Source organism: Carettochelys insculpta, chromosome 10 (assembly GCF_033958435.1).
Source record: "Carettochelys insculpta isolate YL-2023 chromosome 10, ASM3395843v1, whole genome shotgun sequence".
Lineage (NCBI taxonomy): Eukaryota > Metazoa > Chordata > Testudines > Carettochelyidae > Carettochelys > Carettochelys insculpta.
The window spans coordinates 20,049,760-20,072,143 of NC_134146.1; the positions used below are offsets into that span (position 1 = coordinate 20,049,760).

Consider the following 22,384-nt stretch of genomic DNA (forward strand, 5'->3'; position numbering starts at 1 on the left):
TTCTGTTGCAAAGAAGCAAGAAAATTTGTGAATTAGATGCTTTCAGAATACTTTGCAGATACATTAATGCCAAATATGAGACTGTTTGGAAGGGACATTATCAGTTACAAAAGTGTTTTACATAAATCAGGGATAAAAACACACCCTGCTGTAGTACAACTACTTTTTTAAAGTTACCAAATTGCTCACTCTTAATGCAGTTTTTTGTCCTTCTGACATACTGTTCTGTTTGCCTTTAGCTTGTCAGAGTTAACCGCCCTCTCCATTATTAAGATATACACATTTTTGAATGTTATTCAATTAGTTAAGGAATGGTTTATGAAAGTTCTACATTCTTTTTCAAGAGTATTTCTATTGCAATGCTTGTAAGAAAGCAGCCTTGTGGGTGACTGGTTTGCAGGGCTGTTGGAGATGGGGTTGTTTACATATTATCATATTACAATGCAATATTGAAAAATCATAGGTACTTTGCATTCCTCCCCCTTAGCCTTGTGCCTGTGCAAAGCACCATTATTCATTATTTGTATTACAGTAGCACCTTAGGGGCCCCAAATGAGATTGCAGTCCCATTGCACTAAGTGCTGCACATAAACATAGTAAAAGACAGAGAAGAGTTTTACCATCTAAACCAGGGCAGGAAAAATATGGCCCACTGACTGTCTCAGCCCCACCAAACCTTTGGATCTGGCCCATGGCCTGCCAGGACCCTCAGGCAGGCTCCTTCCCTGCTGCAGTGCCAGGCTGCTTAGAGTGGATGGCTACTGGGGCCATGTGCTGCTGGGTGCGGAGGTGCTGGAGACTTCACATGCTATCCCTGCCCAAGCACAATCTTCATAGCTCCTATTGGCTGGAAACTGGCCAATGGGAGCAGTGAGGATTTTGCTGGGGGTGGAGGCAGCATGCAACGTCTCTCCCCCCAGCCAGGGCGTTCAGCACAGAGAGGCACATGGGCCCCTGCACCTGCTCATTTTGAGAGGCTTGGGACTGCAGCAGGCAGGGGGCTGCCTGAGGGCCCTGCTGTGCTGCTGGCTGGGAGCCACCTCTGTAAACAGCTGCTGGACAGACGCTGCACCTGGCACCCGGCCCCCTCTCCACACCTCAACTGCCTCAGGTCACCACCCAAACCCTCTGCGCCCTCCTGCCACCATGCCCCAGGCTCACAACTCCACCCCAGACCAGACTCCTCTCCTGCACTCATACCACCCCCCCTCCACACCCAGCACCCCACTGTCCTGCCCCATGTCACAACCCCCTTGTCAGGGCACTTCCCCCACTCTGGCACTCTGAGTGCAGAATGTGGGGACCTGCAAAAACTTAAAACACCTTATCTACAAAAAGCTCTGTCTTAAAAAACAAACCTCCCCAAAGTCACAGAGTCCCTGACCCTAGAGGGTAGGGCTGCCACCACCCCGGTCTCAGAAAACCCCTTTAACCCAGGCATACACACGTCAGCGCTGTTCTTCCCATACAGAGGGCTTGAGAACAGAGGGAGCTGTAACTTGATAGCTGGTCTTGCCTAAGGCACGTACACAGACAGACCTCACTGACGATGCAGGGATTAGACCAGTTGCTTAAAAAATGGTAATTTATTTAGAAAACAAGAAAATAAATCATGGGTGTGCAGAACAGAGATCACTTCCCTTGGATTCAACTTAAATGTTACAAGGGGAAAAATCAAGTCATCAACCAAACCAAGAGTCCACACCAAATTCAAAATCATCATAATCTGATCGCATCTAACTACACGTTTCCCTTCTACTTATATCTCTATGGCTGACTTTGAGATGGTCAGGACATTTATTGGATTCATTCCAGCTGCTTGGGGAGAAAATCATCTCTCTGTCTTCCCTCTGCATCAGCCAGCAGACAAAAGACAACTTAAACTGCAATTGTTCTCAGTTCAAAAAAGTCTCTCTCCCTCCCATTGGCTTACCAGACCACCCACTGCTGTGAGTTCTCTGGAAGGGTTAAAACTTTTCCTGCTTTCATTCATGACACCCCTTCCTCACCCAAACTCCCTCTCAGACCCCACACACCCTCCTACACCCCAGTCCCTTAGCCCAAGCTCCCTTCTGAATACAATCTCCTTCCCACACCCTTCACCCCTTCATAGAAAAGTGGGCTCTTGACCACTTAGAAAAATTTTGGAGTGGCCCCCAATCAAAAATTATTGGCCATTCTGATCTAAGCAAAAGGGTGGGGGTGAGAAAAGACATAATCTTATCCCCATTTTACGATAAGGAACTCAGGCCCAGATCCTTATAGGTATTTAGTTGCTTAATGAGAATTAAGTGCCACACTAACTGTGAGCCTCTGGATCAAATTGAATTGCCCAAGGTCACACACAGACCTTGTGGCAGAGCTAAAACTTGAAGCCAGCTGTAAGTCCTCATCCTGCGCCTTAACGAGGAGACCTTCTGTCCTCACTTTTCACTTCAGTTGGAGTCATGTGAGTCATGGGAACATGAGTGAAAGAGTAAGTGTGTCTAGGTCTGACTCAAGGCTTGTGACCTTAAACTGAAAGATCTTCAGCTGTGTCCTTCTAAGTGTTCAGGCAGAACATTACAGCCCTGTCCTGACTGGCTTTAGGATGCCTCTGTTAAGATTATGTATTTACGAGCAAATATCTTGGAATTAGTGTTATACTGTAACAGCACGTTTAACTGCCCTGTTCCTCTCTTCTAGCTACACATATGTTGCAGTGCTCGAATAAGTCAGTTAGAACCAAAGAGGGCACCATAAGATTGGCAGGCTTTGAGATTACTTGTTGTTAAGAAGCTGTCACTGAATTCTGATTTAGCACAAGTACTCTGAAAAAATGCAAAATAATGAAGTAATGTGAAAAGTAAATGAGATTAAATTTGTACTACTTCTAAGGTATAAAAATATCAAGACAAGAATTTACTTAAATAGGATGCTGCTAGCTTTTATTGAAAATGTAAACAGGGCGGTTGGTTTTTTGAAATTATGAAACCCAATAACATGTTTTCATGAGATTTATACAACAAAATCAATCAAACTAGATATATGTTTGGATGTAAACATTCCTCTGCAAATGTCCCAGTGCACAATTTGTGGTTAGAGGTCAGCAAGTGAAATGGACAACAACCAAAGGCTACAGGTACACTACACTGCTCTGTCAACAGAAGTCACTGTCAGAAAAGTTTTCACAACAAACCATCTGTTGACAGAGTGTGGCCACACACAAAAGCCAATCGGAAGAGTGCTCCATTCTGTCAACAGAGCATCTGGACTGCCCAGCTACACTCTCTCTTCAAAACAGTCACCCGGAAGCACAGCAAATAGGGCTGCCCCTTGTTGTGGCTGCCTTGTCTGTCAAGAGATGGCCTCCCCCAGAGTGGCCACACAGCTTTTTTGTCGACAGAAGCTGTTGACAACATTGTTCCTCAAAGCTTTGAGGAAGAATACTGCTGCCGAAAGTGATGTCTTGTGTCCAGATACTGTTGACAAATCCCATTTTGTGTTTGTGCTCCACGAGTTTTGTCAACAAGACCGTGATTTTGCTGGAAAAGCTTGCAAGTGTAACCACAGCCAAAGGGAAAATGAGATGAGAGAGAGACTGTGTGTGTGAATTTACTACGTACGAAAAAAAAAGATATCCCTGAAATCTGTTTTCTACCTGGATAAATACCACAAGGACAGAATTAGTGCAATGTGTCCTGAGGCCACTGCTATCTTACGTCAGCTTGACACGGAGAGTGCACCTCTCAAGTGAGACGTTCAGGTCAGCCTTCATTCCTGTTCCTGGCCACACAGTGAGGGCACCAGCTGTGTTTTTGTGATGTGAACACTTGTTTTCTGGGGTACTGAAGACGGGACCATTGCTCCTTAGTGGTACTAGGGAGCTGCTTGGTATTTAACAGGAACCATGCCATTATGTTTTTTAAATGAAGCCATTAGGTATAAACAGCAATTAAATTCAATAACAGACCAATTTTGTCTTTACAAAGTAGTATATTAGTAGGACATAAAATACACTGATCTCTGCAACAGAGGTCACAGGGCCAGTTTCACAAATATTTCAGTGCACAGTTTTTCTTCAGGGGTGGGTACAGGCCCTGCAGGTTACTGTAAGTGAAGATAACCTGATTTGCTTTTAATCTTACTTCACAGGATTTACACCTCCATGGATTTAAGGAAGTTGCTCCTGATTTACATCTGGATAAATGAGATCAAAATCAAGCTCAATACACTGAGCTATTTTCATCCTTTTCTTTTGCACAGGTATGAACGTAAGGGCACAAATAAGAATAATGTACAAGAACAGAAAATCTCTCATTGTAATAAGTAGCTACATTTCTGAAATTTCTGTTTAAAAGTGTTTAAATTACTGTCACTGTTTTATATTTGCTTCCTTTCCCCACATGGAGCTGGAACTTCAGAATTCCGGGTATGCAAATCATTGCCAGAGCCAGCAGAATATGGAGCTTGGATGCTGAGCTTTACTTTTGTGTCTAAGCATTAGTTGAAGAAACTAATCAATTAGTTTTATTATTGCACAGAAGCTCTTGCAGGGACCAGCACTGATGGGGTTAATAGCTTTCAGACTCTCCCATGCTGAAACTAAGTGTAGCCACCGGTAAGTGATATTTAAAGCAACCTCTTATTTCCTTTCATGGGTGCATAATGAGACAGGCATAGAATCACAGAACACTAGAACTGGAAGGGACCTTGAGAAGTCATTGAGTCCAATTCCCTGCCTTCACCGCAGGACCAAGCACCATCTATACCATCCCCGACAGATGTCTGTCTAAACTGCTCTTATATATCTCCAGTGATCGAGATTCCACAACCTCCCTAGGCAATTTATTCCAGTGTTTAACCACCCTGACGTTAGAAAGGTTTCCTAATGTCCAACCTGTTTGCTGCAGTTTAAGCCCATTGCTTCTTGTCCTGTCCTCACAGGCCAAGGAGAACAATTTTTCTCTCTCCTCCTTGTAACCCTCTTTTAGGTACTTGAAAACTGCTATCATGTCCCCTCTAAGTGTTCTCTTTTCTAAACTAAGCCAGCCCAGTTTTTTCAGTCCTCCCTCATAGCTCATGTTCTCTAGACCTTTAATCATTCTTGTTGCTCTTCTCTGGACCTTCTCCAATTTTTCCACATCTTTCTTGAAATCTGGTGCCCAGAACTGGACACAATACTCCAGTTGAGGCCCAACGAGCACTGAGTAGAGTGGAAGAATGACTTCTTGTGTCTTGCTCTCAACAGTCCTGTTAATGAATCCTAGAATCATGTTTGCTCTTTTGGATACAGCATCACACTGTTGACACCTATTTAGCTTGTGGTCCACTATGACCCCTAAATCCCTTTCCGCAGTACTCCCTTCTAGACAGTTGCTTCCCATTCTGTATGTATGAAGCTGATTGTTTCTTCCTATGTGGAGTACTTTCATTTATCCTTATTAAACTTCATCCTATTTACCTCAGATCAGGTCTCCAGTTTGTCCAGATCATTTTGAATTCTGACCCTATCCTCCAAAGCAGTTGAAACCCCTCCCAGCTTGGTATAATCAGCAAACTTAATAAGTGTACCCTCTGTGCCAACATCTAAATTGTTGATGAAGATATTGAATAGAACCGATCCCAAAACAGACCCCTGTGGGAACCCCACTTGTTATGCCCTTTCAGCATGACTGTGAATCACTAATAACTACTCCCTGAGAATGGTTATTCAGCCAGTTATGCACCTACCTTATAGAAGCTCCATCTAAGTTGTCTTTGCCTAGTTTGTTGATAAGAAGATCATGAGAGACCGTATCAAATGCCTAACTAAAGTCTAGATATACTACATCCACCACTTCTCCCTTATCCACAAGACTTGTTATCCTGTCAAAGAAAGCTATCAGAGTGGTCTGGCATGATTTGTTCTTCACAAATCTATGCTGGCTGTTACCTATTACCATATTTTCTTCCAGATGTTTGCAGATGAATTCCCTTATTACTTGCTCCATTATCTTTCCCAGCACAGATGTTAAACTGACCGGTCTGTAGTTTCCTGGGTTGTTCTTATTTCCCTTTTTATGGATGGACACCATATTTGCCTTTTTCCAGTCTTCTGGAATATGTCCCGACTTGCAGAACTTTTCAAAGATGGTAACTAAAAATTCCAGTACCTCCTCTATCAGCTCCTTGAGTACTGTAGGATGTGTTTCAGGCATGGTGGGAAGGATAGCTGAAGCAAGCTGACGTGTGGGACATTACTTAAGAGGAAATCTGCAGCAGCGCTGCCCTAAAGCCCCCCCCTTCTCCTTTCGCTGCCCCACTATGGATGCTAAAGCATTAAATCCTCTTCCCTGCCCTATCTATGCCCCCTTTCTGGCCCCAACTCTTTCTGGAAGCAGGATCCTGAGTGAGTAGCTAAGGCTAAGAGGAAGGAATACAATCCTACAAAATTCCTGGTCCATTTGGGTCAATGTCACAATGCTAACCAAAAGAAGGAGTCCTATGGGGTCACAAGGTTATTGTATGGGGGTTGGCGTATTGCTGCCCTTACTTCTGTGCAGCTGCTGGCGTTGCCTTCAGAGCTGGACAATTGGAGAGTGGTGGCTGCTGGCCAGGAACTGAGCTCTGAAGGCAGAGCTCCTGCCAGCAGCAGTGCAGAAGTAAGGCCAGATCTACACTAGGACAAAAATGGATCTAAGACACGCAGTTCCAGACACTCAATTGCATAGCTGGAATCGACGTATCCTAGATTGATTTTTCTGGCCACCTGCACAGAGGGAGGCTGACGGGAGACCTCTCTTACTCGTCGCAACAGTGAAGAGTACCTGGACCACCTCTAGAGCCCTTATGGTTTGATTTAGCACGTCTCCACTAGATACACTAAATCAAACCCCAGAAGATCAACCCTGAAGAAGTCACTGCTGCTTGCAGAGCTGGGCCTTTAGTCAGCGGCCACCACTCTCTGGCTATCAAGCTCTGAAAGCAGCAGTACAGATATAAGGGTGACACTGGCATGGTGTTACCACCCTTATTTCAGTGCTACTCCTGCTGGGGTACTGCTTTCAGAGCTGGGCACAGCCAGTATTACAAGCACCACACTCCAGTTGCCCAGCTTGGACAGCAGCACAGAAGTAAGGGTGGCAATACTGAGACCCTCTTAAAATAGCCTTGTGATTCCCTTGTAACTGCCTTTTGGCACACGACTCCCAATTTGAGAAACACTGGTCTCCCCCATGGAATCTGTATACTGGAGGTGAAGAGGTCAGATTTCAGAGTCTGTGATGTGTTTTCCATGGCTGGACCCTATGAATGAGACACCCCACTATTGACTGTCTTCTCAAGAGGAAGCACTGTACAGGTTGAACCTCTCTTGTCTGGCACCCTCAGCAACTGACTGGTGCTGAACAAGAGAATTTGCCAGACCACAGGAGGTCAATACTGTCTAGCACGTTACCAACACTCCCACTTCTGACTGGACTCTTAGAAGACATTTGGGGTAAATTACAGCTAAATAACAGCACGGAACACTGAGAGCCAGGACTGGTGGCTGCAAACAAACTTCACGAAACCATGGGGAAATTGACCACACCCTTGATAAGTGGACATCCAGCTAACTAAAATCATGCCAGATTACAGATGTTGCCGGATGAGAGAGGTTCAGCCTGTGGTAGCTCCTGGGGGTACTGAATGAGATTTTGAGTTAATATGTTTACTGCTGTATTAACTTTCACCCAGATACCCATAGGCTCTGGAGGCAAACAGGTTCCATCCCTCAGTTCGTCTTTAATTTGGGCGTTTAATTATGAGGCAGCATAAATAGCTTTTAGATAGTGATGCATCTTCTTTTTGTGTGCCTGCACCCGGGTGGTTCTAAAGGTAGTACTTGACTCTGTGCTCGCAGCTTCTTTCCCTCAGATGACAGATGCTGTCCTCAATTGGTGCGGTGGGTTCCTAAAGAGAAACCTACAGATCCTACCTGGGAAACTTCAAAATCAGCCTGAAGGTTGCCTGAAGTTAATCCGCTCAGCAGAACGATTTCGTTTTCTTTTGGTGTTTGTACATTCATGGAGCTGATAAGTTTGGGGAGATTTGGTGAAACACTGATCAGTCTCTGCAATGGGAAAAGAATACATTTTAAACAACACCACGCCACCTTCCTCACCCCAGTCTGAGTTAAACGGCTGCATGTGTGACCACATAAAGGACCCTTGGTAGAGATTCCTTGAGAAAGCCTTTAAAAATGGACTCTTTTCTCAGAACATATCGGAACAAGAACTGGCAACACTGAAAGTGCAAGTGCTCTATTTATGTACCAAACAGTTACAACAGAGGCAATGCAAATATCCCTACCCTTCCCTAGAGGGATGACCTGGATAGGACAACAACATCAATTGGAGAACAGTGCAGTACCCGTGTCTATTACAATCCTTAGTCTTTATACTATGAGTAACTCCTAAGTGAATGGGAACACTGCATATAGAGTTAATATGTCAAATACAAAAAGATTCTATAAAATCTGGTACGGGCCAAATCTTGCCGTATCTACCCTGCCTTATGATTAGCAAAAAAATCAAAAGGAGTTTTACTGGAAAGAGATCTGATGGATTTTTGCCCTGTGAAATGAATCTGTTTTAAATCTATATCTGAAATGATGTATGTGATACACAGTTTGAATTAAACACCCATTTCTTGGATTCAGGCCTGCCAACAGGGGCAGGGCAGAGGGGGTAACTGCCTGTGGGCCCAGGATTTCAAAGGGGCCCAGAGCTCCAGCTGCCATCACTGCCAAAGTTCCAGGCCCCTTTGAAATGGCTCAGAAGGCACATGGTGGGAGGGTTAAGGCTGAATGTCCCATGCCCCGCACCAATCCCTTGGCTCCACCCCTTCTGGGGAGGAGAGCTGGGTCCCCTTCCCACCTTGCTCCTGGGCCTGTGGCACCTGTCAGCACCACTGGCTGGATTTAAGATACTCTGTAGATACTTTGGTTTCATAACCTATCTGCGATGTGAAAACTGAGTAACTTTCTAGCTGGCATGTGTTTTCCATATAGACACTGTACATGTGAGCAAAGTGTAGGTTACTACTGATGATGATGACACTTTGCTCTGTTATAGTATTTGTACAGCAGTAGCATGTGTGAGCCCCTGCCCTGGATCAGGACATCCTAGGTACTGTACAAATGCAAAACAAAAATAAGGCTCCCTGCCCCAAAGATCTCAGATAATGCCCTCAATATTCTGTAGGAACAACAAGGAATTACTGTACCTCGCTAAGGCACTTAACCATTGTTATCTCCACTTTAAACATGATGAAGTGCAGCACATCAGGCCATAGCCATGAAAAGAATTCAGACTCTAGACACCCGGTCCATTGTTTTAATTCCAATACAATTCAAAGATACAGGTTGAAGCTCTCTTGTCCAGCTCCTAGGACCTGACCAGTGCTGGACGAGAGAATTAGCCAGAACATGGGAGGTTAATATTGTCTGGCAGCATTACCAACAATTCCACCGCTTACTGGGCTGTCACAAGACATTTTGGGGTAAAGTAGAGCTAAATAACAAAGCAGAACATGAGAACAATGACTTGTGGCTATAAACAAACTTTATGGGGCCATGGGAAACTTGGCCACACCCAAGATAAGTGATCATCTGTCTAATTAATATGCCGAATTACAGACGTTGCCAGGTGAGAGAGTTCCAGATTACTGTACTTCATTTCCCCCTCCCCCATCTTCAAAATGATAAGCTTACAGTTCTGATATTTCTCCTTGCACTGGTTTAAATTAGACATAGTACAACTGGCTGGCATGGCAAGCCTAATTCAGTTATGGGGAACCAGCTATTTCACAGTACCCTGATCTGTAGATGTGACTAAGTTTTATTATTTTGACATAACATTTAAATTCAGTTTTTTAATTCATTTTGCCATAGTTAGTCTCATACAAAGAAGTTCTGGTCTTTTTTCAATAATATTTCTTCACCGTAGTCCTTGCGCTATATCTCTACTTTCCTCTTGCTTAAGTTACCATATTTATCAGATTACTTGGTTGAAAAACCAGGACATTTTACATGTCCCTTCCCTCTTCTTCCCCTAGCTCTGCACCCATTTGGTATCAAAGGGAAAGGGCTGGAAGAATGTTCTTAAATACGTAACTAAGAAACTCTTGTAACATGTTCTATAGGACTAGAGACTACATTTTATATGACAAAAAGATCATTTTAAATCCTAACAGTACCAATATTTAGCATATGGCACTGTACAACTTACATAAAACATGTTTTGTGCCTTACAGTTATGCCAAGATCTTTTACCTTCTATTAAATATTTTCACGGCACTAGCATGTTGTTTAAATCCATACAGTCTAAAGCAGATTTAAAGAAAATCATTGCAAATTATGCATAGAAATGCAGACAAATTGATCTCCCAGTTAGAGGCTGATGGATAATACACAAACCTTAATTTTGGTGGCACATACTGTAAAATGTTCATTGACCATAGGGGAAGGAACACCAGTTTTCCTGCATATCTAACCAACATTAAGACTACGCCCTGGAAATTCTCCTTCTGGAAGGCCAAATCCTGTGGCCTGCCAAAAGACCACATATGTAGAGCCTCTGAGGTAGCAAACCTGGCATTTTCAGCTGCCATGCAGGGAGGGAGGGAGGGAATCTTGGAAGGAAGGGTTCCACCCTCTCTGTATCACTGTACAGGAAGGCCCTGTGGGTAGCTTAGGGAGATGGCCAGTGAAGGCATCAATATAGAGATCTATGGGTTAAACTCCCTGCAAATTTGGGAGTCTCCAATGGTGATTTGTGCTTGTGGGAAAGGATTGTAACTCTAGCCTCTTGCAAAGAAGAGCTGCAAAAAGCCCACTTACTGGTGTTTGTACACTTGCCAGGGTCTGGTTATTTTAAGGCTCTCTTTCTCATTAATCAGTCCCTGTGATGTGTTGCAGCATCAGTTCATTTAAGAAATTTTGAGGTTGTAAATAAATTTTAAAATGGCCGCCTCTCATTAAGAAATAAGCTAGGACTTCTGTGGATTCAGTGAAGTTAAGCATCTCAGTCTGGCATCCATGCTTAACCAGCTGATTCATCAGAAAACTCAATTTGCTTACGGAAGTTGAAGCTGTATGTATTTTTGCTGTATTAAGTATTCACAGCTTGAGGCTGTAGACAGCTGCTTGTAGAAAAAATTAATGAGTGGCACAAGGCAATTAGGAAAACAACATGGCAGTCCTCAACGAAAGTTAGAATAGCCCAGCAAATCACTTCTAGGAATATCCTGAGCATGGCCAGTGGACTCCCTCCTGGGAGCTGTTCACTCGTCATGCATTTTTGCTTCCAGGATAGGATGACAGAGGTGAAAGACAGTAAGGGAAGGTTTAAGCTTTCCTTCGTGTGCCCTATATAAAAGCTTATTTTGTGCCACACTTCTACAGTATCGGAGGGGTAGCCGTGTTAGTCTGGATCTGTAACAGCAACGAAGGGTCCAGTGGCACCTTATAGACTAACAGAAAAGTTCTGAGCATGAGCTTTCGTGAGCGCAGACTCACTGATGAAGTCTCACTGATGAAGATGTCTGCATTTGATGAAGTGAGTCTGCGCTCACGAAAGCTCATGCTCAAAACTTTTCTGTCAGTCTATAAGGTGCCACAGGACCCTTCGTTACTTTTACAGTGTGGCACCTTATAGACCAACAGATTTACTGCAACATAAGTTTTTGTGGGCAAAGATCCATTTTGTCAGATGCCCACAAAAGCTTATGCTCCAATAAATCTGTTAGTCTTTAAGGTGCTACAGGACTTCTCACTGTTATTGCAGATACAGACTAACACAGCTACCCCTCTGACACATCACATCAGCATTTTAGGAGGATGCACATTTTCAGCTCTATGTCCATTGGTTTTATGGACTGCGAAAGAGCTTTCTGTTTTTTTGCAGTAAATAAGCAGAAATCTATTGAATCAAAACCCTTAGGCCCTTAAACATTTTTTATACTGTCTCTACTCAGAAACTCACCGTATGAAATCATCTGGAGTATACCTGACTAAGACTGAACAGCTGATTAAAAAAACCTGAGTAAGTGATTTAAAAAAGTGGAGATTATATCCTAGTGGGGAAAACAGAAGCATGAACTCTATCAAATGAAGTGAATGTAGTTAGGAGAGCCAAAAAACAATCCGAAGAACAACAAGCCAAGAACACAAAAAGTAATAGCAAAAATCTTTTTAAAGTACATCAGGAAGTCTGCTAAACAACCAGTGGTCAGCATTCAGAATGGAGAGCTTTCAGAATGGAGCGAGATAACTCGAGGTGTCTCCCAGGAGTCTGTGTTGGGACCTATCCTGTTCAACATAATCATAAATGATCTGAAGAAGTGGGTAAACAGTGAGGTGGCAAAATTTGCACAGGACACAACTGTTTAAGACAGTTAAGTCCAAAGCAGATTATGAAGCGCTCTGAAAGGATTTTATAAAACTAGGTGATTGGGCAACAAAATGGCAGATGAAGATTTAATGTTGATAAATGCAAAGTAATGCATATTGAAAAACATAATCCCAACTACATGTCTAAAATGATGGAGAGTGAATTAGCTTTTACTACTCGAGAGAGAGAGATCTTGGAGTCATTGTGGTTGTTTCTCTGAAAATATTCACTCAATGTGCAGTTAAAAAAGCAAACAGAATATTAGGAATCATTAAGAAAAGGATAGAAACTAAGACAGAACATATCTTATTGCCTCTATATAAATCCATGGTACACATCTTGAATGCTGTGTACAAATAAGGCATTGGAGAACATCCCAAAAAAGGCAATAAAAATTATTACTGATATGAAATAGGTGCCATGTGAGGAGACATTAATAAGACTGGGAAGTTTTATTTTGGAAAAGAGATGAATAAGGGGGGGTATGACAGAAGTTTATAAAATCATGACTGGTATAAAAAAGTGAATAAAGAAGAGTCATTTACTCCTTTCAATAAGAAAAGAATCAGGCATTACCATAGGAAATTAATAAGTAGCAGGATTAAAACAAAAGGAAGTACATCTTTACATAACGTACACAGCCTGTGGAACTACTTGCCAGAGGATGTTGTGAAGGTCAAGACTATAATAGGGTTCAAAAAAGAGAGAGAGAAACTCATGGTGGATAGGTCCATCGATGGCTATTAGCCAGAATGGGCAGGGATGGTGTCCCTCGCCCCTTTGTCAGAAGCTGGGAATGGGTGACAGAAGATGAATCACTTGATGTTGTCTGTCCTCTTCATTCCCTCAGAGGCATCTGGCACTAGTCAGTGCCAGGAGACGACTACTGGGCTAGACAGACCTTTGATATGACCCAGTACAGCCATGCTTATGTTTGTAAATGAGCAGAAGTGCCACAAGATTTTGCTTGATAATAGGCAGAAAAAACCACTGTAAGATTACTTTTGTAGTCTGCGGTGTCAAGATAAACAATTACAATGCCGACACATGGCAATGTTTATTTAACAAAACCAAGACTCAGCAGAAAGTCCACTTACAAAGCAGTCATTGTGAATTTATACCACAAAATTCTGGTAGCTGAGTTAAAGCCACAAGAATCATAGGGCTGGAAGAAACCTCAGGAGGTCATCAAGTCCAGCCCCTGGCCTAAAGCAGGATCAACCCTAACTAAACCAGCTCAGCCAGGATTTTGTCAATCCAGGACTTAAAAACCTCTAGGGATGGAGATTCTACCACCTCTGCTGTCTGTTTTGAAAATGTAAATGGCTGCTCATTTGCATATTAATTCACTAGTAGATTTTGCTGCCAGCACAAAAAAAAACCTGTGTAAACACAGCTCTGCCGGTGAAACCCCCACTTTGTCGGCAGTCTCTTATGCCTGCAGAACCACATTTACGCAGCCTTTTTTGTTCCAGTGGCAGCACCTGCCAGTGAGCGAATATGCCAATAAGTGGTCATTTGCATTTTCGAGACTGCCTATTTGCATACTGCTGCCAGCGGTTTGGGTCAGTGTAACCATGGCTATAGATATTGTAAACATTATTAAGGCCTCTTCTAACTTGTTACCTGTTTCAAGTGCTCATCACTGCAGTCACCTTTGTTTGCATCCAGATTCACAAAGCAAACCTGCAATACAAAAGAGAGAGAAATGGTAAAGCTGCTCTAGAAATTAAGCCAACAATTTACAGGTTAACTAATATAAATACATTTCAACACTTGTAGCTGGCTGGTGCACCTTTTTGTTGCACAAGCAGAACAGTCACAAGGGAGTAATGTACCTGCTCAGCATTAAACTGGAAGGGGAAAAAGGCAAGAGAATTAAGAGCAATGACTGTCTCTGTATCAAAACAACTTTTTAGCCATTACACTGCAACATAACCGATCTGGGAGAAGAGAGGAAATATGGAATGCCTCTGGCAGCTGCTAGTGCTACGATAGTCCTCCCCATTTCCTGTCATGTGAGTCACACTGCCACAACACAGCGCATCTTTGCCTTACATAGCAACTACCACTAGGTGAGATGTGCTCCTCTTACCGTACGTAGCATTGGTCCATTTATTCGAGCTTGGGAGACTGGAGAGGGGACACTAACAGAAATCAAACATCTGTAATCACCCAACTGGCAACAGGTTAAGTTTGTGGTGTGTGAGTTTAAGATCACATGGCTTAAAATGGTTTTGGCATGTCCAGATGAACCGAAAGTAATTTTATTTTTCTTTTGAGAAAAGGGTGCTTAAGCCAATAACACTCATGGGCCCTCTTTGTAGTCTTAACCAGGCAATGCAGCTGCTGGAATTAGCAAAACAGCTGGTAATTTTAGACTTGGTTCTGTTGAAGATGTCTGTTTTCATCCAGGAAACGGGCATTTTCCCATTGCCTGACCAGTTCTAATCATCATCTATTTAAATACAAAGTGTATAATTGGCATGATATGATGGTGGAGATCAGCCAAAATTGGAACCTCAGATCCAACTCTTTTTTTTAATGTGGGTTTTTTGCAAGGGAGAAGAGAGCCTGCTTTGAATTTTCTGCTTTGGTGCTAAGCTGGTATCAAGGCAGAAGGCTCCTGATTGGGCTTGCTCCTTTTTTGGATGTGGCAGAAATCTCAGATCAGTCACGTGATTTAGTTGCTGATCCAGCTTAACCTAAATTCAAGTCCAGATTCAAGGTAGAGTCCAAACCTTACACTAACCCACAATTAGGTCTAGCTCCAAACTTCATTTGCTTGGACCACTGATTTGTAATAATCAAAGGAGGAAGATGTTCCTTGTCTGATCCAGCTGAAGACCTGTGTGCTTATCTATTGTTCTTGTGAACAGAAGTAGCCCCTTAAGGAAAACTGCACAAACCTCATACAGCACTTGTGGACTGAACTTTGACATATTTTGAGTGTTAACATGGCTGGATATATTACAACAGATTAAACATTTTCTTTTTTTCCAACAACATCGAAGGACTGGACTGGCCTAGTTCAGGAAGGATTCTTTGGGGCAAGTGTTTTCTCAGCTCCTGTTTATTTGTCTTAACCAATATTGCTTCACTTCCACAACCTGTAAAACTCTCTTAGAAAGGTATACATTTTAAAAAAATGAAAATAATACAGTCTCCCAATATACTGAAGTCAGACCTTCTACTGCAGATTGTGTGTCAGGTTCCACCCTAATGTGGCACTGATTTTATATGCGCATACCATATGTACAGAATCTGACCATCTGGAGTAACAGCAAGCACAGCAGATGGAAAGATTCAGCCCTCCTCGCATGAACCAAAAAAAGTGCAAAGAAGGATGCTTTTTGCCCTTTAAAAGACTTTTACTTTAATAATGTAACTTCTTTATACAAATACATAACCTATTATCCACCATTGCAATTTAAAGAAGACAACATTTCTCTGCTTGAGCACATCAGTCAGAACAATGTGCCACTCTTACTAGGGTTTTATGTATGGCTAACTTTTAAAATATAGTGATGATTAGGAACATCAATGTCATAAAATAATAAAAATATCTGTTAGCAGTACAATACTATCGTTACATAAGGACTTGAGCCTGCTATAGTTAATTGTATAGAGGAACAAAACCCCCTTTCTTTCAGTTGATTCTCAGGAGTTGTGTACTATTGAGGCACATGATGTATTAAATAAACCATTAGAAAAATACTGCTGCCAGATTTAGCAAAAACAACTTTGAAAGGGTCTACACTGAGAATATGTTCCTAACCATGTAAATATATGTTTGTATGTATATACAACTATGTAGATGAATGGCCACAATGAATTCAGCTTAGCTGTCAGGAGACCTTCTGAAAACCCGTTGGAAATGTACGCCTCCACTTTTAAAAAATCTTCTCAAGCATACTTCAGCTGGTGGCCTGAGGGATAAGATGTGATATGGGTTTCCAAGTGACTGCACATTAAGTGCTTTGACAAATTCACCCTCGGACTTAAAAGACCCATTATTTTCTTAACTCCATTTTGTCTCTGTCCCGGTATGGTAAGGTGCCATTTCAGCAGTGGATTCAATGGGAGTTTTGTGCAGGGAAAAAAACCAAACATGCAGTACTACTCAAGCACATTTTTCTGCGGTAATCCTTGTTTTCATTATTTTCCTGAATGCCTGACCTAAATTTATATATATATATATATATATAGAATCTCCTGTAACAGTGACTTCAGCTGCCAACCTAAAATTATGCCACGACCAAGAAAGCATGTGCTGAAACTGTCAGTCTCATTTCATGTGGAGTGGATGGCATACATTTAGCTCTTCAGTTCCTCATTAGGAGACTCATGTGCAGGTACATGCATTATTTAAAGACATTGCTTGTTTCCTTCATCTTTTTTAATCTGATAGCCAAATGTATTACTCATATGTATCTAAAGCAGTACTATACCGATATATCAGACTACACTGAAAGTTACAAATTTCATAGACACCAGTTTATTACATTGCCTTGTTATTGAAATCTCCTGGCGTTCTGCATGAGTGAACATTGCAGATGTGAATCTATAGGCAACTAGTGCACCGATAAATGTTGTGCCATGACAGTTATTGGAATGTACTGATTTTCAGAGGTGTAGCAATGTTAGTTTGCTTAATCCAAACATGGAGTCCTCTGGCACTTTAACAACAAACAAGTTTATTTGCGCATAAGGTTTTGTGGGCTTGAGCCCACTTCATCAGACACACAAAGACATATGCCCAGTATTCCCTGTAAGGTGAGCTCATGGGCCACCCAGGAGAGATTCAGGTGCTGCCCAGCTGATGACAAGAGCACCCACAGCCACCACCCTGTGTTTCTATTGGTGATGCACGTGTGCACATGCCTTGGTGTACATAACAAAATTTATTCCACCCATGGATGGAAAAAGTTAGAGGAAACCCTGCTTATGCCCAAGTCAATTTGTTAGTCTTTAAGGTCTGAAGGCTCTTCATTCTAATTGCACAATGTGCTTGCTTTTTGCAACTGAATTGGCCCTGAATTATAGCAGGCCTCTATAAGACCCATAAAAGGTACACCTGCCCAATTTAACAGATATGGAAGGAGAAAACGGAAAATCACTCATGGTTTTCAGCTTGCCCAATACCAGTGAAATACATTAGGGGCAGTGACTTATATTGATTAACTATGAGTGCTCTCACTGGGAGGCCTCAGTTATAATACAGTAAAAGAATACTGAAGGATAATTCATAATTTGAAAAAAAAAGATTTAATTGTATAGATGAGGAAGGTTAGGTTGGTGTTAGCTAATCTCAATTTAACAGTGAACGTTTCTCTAGTGTAAATGCAGATTAACACCTTTAACTACAGTTTAGCTACACTGGTAACCTAACCCAAATCTGAAATTGTGGGCAATACGTCTAGATGCCAAACTGCTCCTCTGCCCACCTCCCTGCCACACCATCCTCCTTTCTATCTCACAGCCGATTATTTTCCTACTGTAGCTTTTCACTTTCAAAATCTGGCTTGTCCCCATCACACTGAGCAGCGATAGTAAAAGCATTCATGAATGCTGCCTGCTGGCTTTGTCTAAGAAAATATATTGAATAATTTATTTTGAAAAACAAAACACCCAAATGTATGCACTTTACATAAGAAATAAAGGGAAAATATTTCAAAATAGCAGAGCTACCAGCCTACACACTGTCCCTTAGATCCCTACTGCACCTCTATTTGATGTTAATTTAGGGTGTGTGTCATAGCTCAGGCTTGCTCCCTTGAGATCAGTCATGAAACTCATGTTGACACCAACCCTTATGTAAAAGTCATTTCTGTCCCTTACAACTTATATAGCTGCACCATGGTGTATAAGTCTAAGGACAGATTTTGGAAAAAATGATAACACTTCACAAAGTCATTCATTGCATTCTGAAAACCAGCCTTAATGGGTACTTGAACTCTGAGCCTCATCCCCATCACACAAAATATTCCCACGAGGAATATGGATAACAAGGGCAGGAAACTAGAGTCCATGGGCTTTACCTAATGGTGCCTTTTAATGAGGTTGGCTGGGGCAAGTTCTTTAGACTGGTTCCATACGTGCATCACCTGACAGAATTTGCCCACTAGCATATTGAACCTGACACTGAAGGATTTTTAATCTCTCAGGCTTGCAGAAGAAATAAAATGAGAAAGACATCACATTCTAATGATTATTATTGGAACTGCTTTGGGAAGGGAAGAAAAGAAAACACTTCGAAGGAAATTTTCGATGAAAACCATTTCAAGATGCTAGAAACTCCTGAATTTAATTCTGGCTCTGACATCGTGACCCTTGGGCAAATGCCTTGATTTCTCCCCCAAAACAAGAATAACAATACTTCCTAAACTTGCCTGTTAGGACAATAATAAAGTCCTTTGAAGACATAATACATTACACAAATATTTTTACTTATTTTATTCATTAAAAGGTGGGCTGCTAACCTCAGGGAATTGATACAAGCATAGCACTTTTTATTTTCACACCCTGGAACACAATTTCAGAGTGTACCCTGGTGCTGACATTAGCAAGCAGGTTAGTAACTAGAATCAAGGGACTGGAAGGGGCTTTGAGAGGTTGTCTAGTCCAGTCCACTGCAGTCATGGCTGGACTAAATGTAATCTAGACCATCCCTGACAGGTATCTTTTTAGCTCTCTCTTAAAAATCTCCGGTGTTGGAAATTACATATCCTCCCTAAGCAATTTATTCCAGTGGTTATCCACCTTGACAGTTGAGAAGCTTTTCCTAACGTTCAAGCTAAACCTCTCTTGCTGCAATGTAAGCCTATTGCTTCTTGTCCTGTCCTCAGAATCACATTAGTGCCTATATTTGTTTCATTCTTCTATGATAGGGTATCAAAACAGACACAGGCAGAACTTAATACCCCGAAAGAGAAAAGCTTAATGGTAGAAACACAGATGTTGTGCTAGACGCTCTTCACCCTTCTACATGCAGTCTTATTTTCTTCCCTAGTTCGAATTATGTAACCTTTTTCCAATTATATACAACAGGGTGATCTAGTAGCAAACGTTATAGGATTTTGTGACCTTTCCATTAGAAGCTCTAACAGCGCCATCATTTGCAACAGGTGTTCAATATTTGGCAAGACAAAATCCCCTGGGCTCAGGATGTGCCTTTTCTTTGTTCCATGCAGTTCTATTCAGCTTTTGCTGAGATAAAATTTGTTAAAAGCCCAACATTTCCTTTTGTTTGTGTTCCTGAGGAAAATTCTGGAACCCTGCCACAATAATAACTAAATACAATCATTCTAAGGTGAGGCTGATCCCATGGTCAAAGGTGGCGCTGCTTACACCGCAGTGGGAAAACCTGTGAGCTGCCCAACCAACTGTGGGATGAGAGTGAGAGGGGTTCGGTTCCCCAGTCCCATTAAATGGCCTTTTTAGGGTGATAGATGGGGCTGGAGCTCTCCCAACCTGTTTGGGAGAGCAAAAGTCGTGCTGAGTAGGGTGGCCTCCTCACCCCATTCACCAATTATCTTCAGCACAATGGATCTACCACCCCACCTGTTCCTGGGTATGACAGCCTTCTCTTGAGGCAGGTTACAGCACTTAATGTTGTAGCTTGCAGAAGTAAAGGCCTGTGTTGGAGTTTCAAAATGATTCATAATAGAAGTTGTTACAGTTGTGCACACACAGTATGTTTTGTCTTTTCATTTGAAAAAGCTAGAAAATTACATACAATACAATCTTCATTAAATAATGTTATTTTAATTGTGAAGGCAAGCAACTGAAGATTAGGAAATGCTGGATATACAGTTGCATGTGCAACCTTAAGTCAGTCTCCTTGTGGATATTGATTAAAACACAGTCACTAATTACATGAACACCTACGTACTCTCTTCCCCACACTACCCCAGGAGCCTTGACTGGAAGAGTTAATAGTGTATGATCATGTAATTAAAGCTTATTAATTACTGCATGAGAGGAAGTAGACAGAGTTCCAGTTGCATAGGCAACTATAACTTTTCTTTTTCAGTGCTTAACTCTGTAGTCTTGAAGTTTTCCTGAGGTAACACAACTTTTTGCATATTACTGTATATACAGCTAGAGAAGTGACATACTAGGATGTTGCTGTGAGGTTCTTTTCAGTTGTGTCACTTTTCACTCCCATCAAAGAAAAGCAATCATTAAACCCCTCCCCCACCAGCTTGTACGTACCTTAGATTTTAACTATGCACTACCTTTCCAGCCAAGCTAAAACTTCTCTCCAAGGGCTGTGTATTTACATTTTCACCACTCCTGAGAACACTGTGCACAATGTGTAATTCATTGCACCAAAGCCAGTACAGAAATTTATAAAACATGTAAAATCTAAAATTCATCTGTGTACAGGGTCAGCCTGAAACCTGTTAAGTTCCAAGTAAGCCCTAAAGTAGTTAGATTTAATTGATACAAACAACTTAGGGTCCCTCCCTATGCAGGTGATTTTCACCCACAGTACCAACCCACATCGGGGGACTTGAATAAATATGCTTGACTGCTGGTATGTAAATAATTCCTGTAACAGAGCCAGCTGAGCCTTTCAGGGGTTCAAGTCCTAGCTCTGTCCTATTCCCCCTCCCCACTCTCAGTCACATGACTGAGAGAGCAGGTGACTATGAGACAGATCAGTTCTTTCATCAGCCTCAGTAAAAACGTGGCAGATAGCAGTGGTTTGCTGGGCTAAAGGATCACCCACCTAACTGATGTAAGCCTTTCCAGGAAGGGAGATGAAGGAAGTAGTCAGTCCTAGACCCAGGAGGTGCTGTGGAAATAGCCCATAGGGAGCAGGTAGGAAATAGTTTAACTAGTTCTTTTTCCCAGGGTATGACTGTTTGGGCTAAGGGCTCATGGGTTATTGAGATTAGGAGTGTCTGGAGCTTGTTTTTTGTTTGCAGTCCTGCTTACCCTGCAATGGGTGGTCTCTTAATGGGTTTGACCTGCTAGTTAAACCCCAAAATCATTATACTACTCTGGAAACACGGGCTTGAAGAGTGAAAACTAAGCCTGTGGCTGTGGTTTCATGGTGAGAAGCAGCTAGCTACTCCTGTGCTGTTCCTTTTGTTGAAGATCTCCTGTGCAGCTGGTAAGCAATTACTGTGTTTAGTTTTGAATGTCTTGAAATTGCTGCTTAACTCTTCTAGAAGCCCAGCCTATGGAGCAGGAAGGAAGCTGATATGGGTAACAAGCTTAGGGAGGCAAGGGTTGGCTGTTTCAGCTGTGCTCTAACCAGGATGATGTAATTGGATGCCTTTTAATGGTCAATGAAGATATTGTTTGTACCTTTTCTTGCTTATTATGCACTATGAAACCTGGATCTTGCATCATACAGGAATATTATTGTAATTGTTTAAGGAAGCACTTCAGGCTAAGATTAGTAAACTGAAGATTACCTATCTGCATTCTTCTTATGTTGTTCTAGGATGTCAGAATTTCTGGTATCAGCCAACTTATCATGACTTCTGACATGTTATTAAGCATTCTAGTGCTAACTAAACACTTTTTAAATCTACTTGTAAAAGCAAAGTAAAAAGGTGTAGACTTACAGTTGTTGTAGGGAATATGTAAATTCCCTTTCCTCTTTAATTACTATTAACATCACTTGTAAAGATTTTCAGTGGAGTTTTTAAATATTTAAAATCCATCTCTTACAGTGTCCCTTCTTGTTCATTTTTGCCCCCCAAGAATAACATTCTCATGTGATAGCAATTTTCAGAATTCTCTGATCCACATTTTGATCTGGTTTTGTCAGTGCAAACATGGAACAACAATGAAGGGACTCCAGATTTTTAGTAGTAAAAGTGAGATCAAAATCTCCATCCATCTTTACAAAAGATAATTTACATCAACAAAATTTCCACGTAGCAGTGACCACATATATAACTACTCAAAGTCTGCACACAGTAGTATGATATAAATCAACAGCTGCAATCCAGTCTCTCTTGGGAACT

The 22,384-nt window shown here is 41.9% G+C and overlaps 1 protein-coding gene across 1 annotated transcript in view; it reads right to left on the minus strand.

Annotated features, from left to right (window-relative positions):
• Positions 1-22,384, minus strand: part of SPHKAP (SPHK1 interactor, AKAP domain containing) — a 98,360-nt gene that overhangs the window by 22,211 nt on the left and 53,765 nt on the right. Inside the window, exons 4-5 of the mRNA XM_075004187.1 lie at positions 14,022-14,081; positions 7,940-8,074 (exon numbers count right to left, since the gene is read on the minus strand). Coding sequence (XP_074860288.1) covers positions 7,940-8,074; positions 14,022-14,081 — 195 coding nt within the window. The remainder of the gene's footprint in view (positions 1-7,939; positions 8,075-14,021; positions 14,082-22,384) is intronic.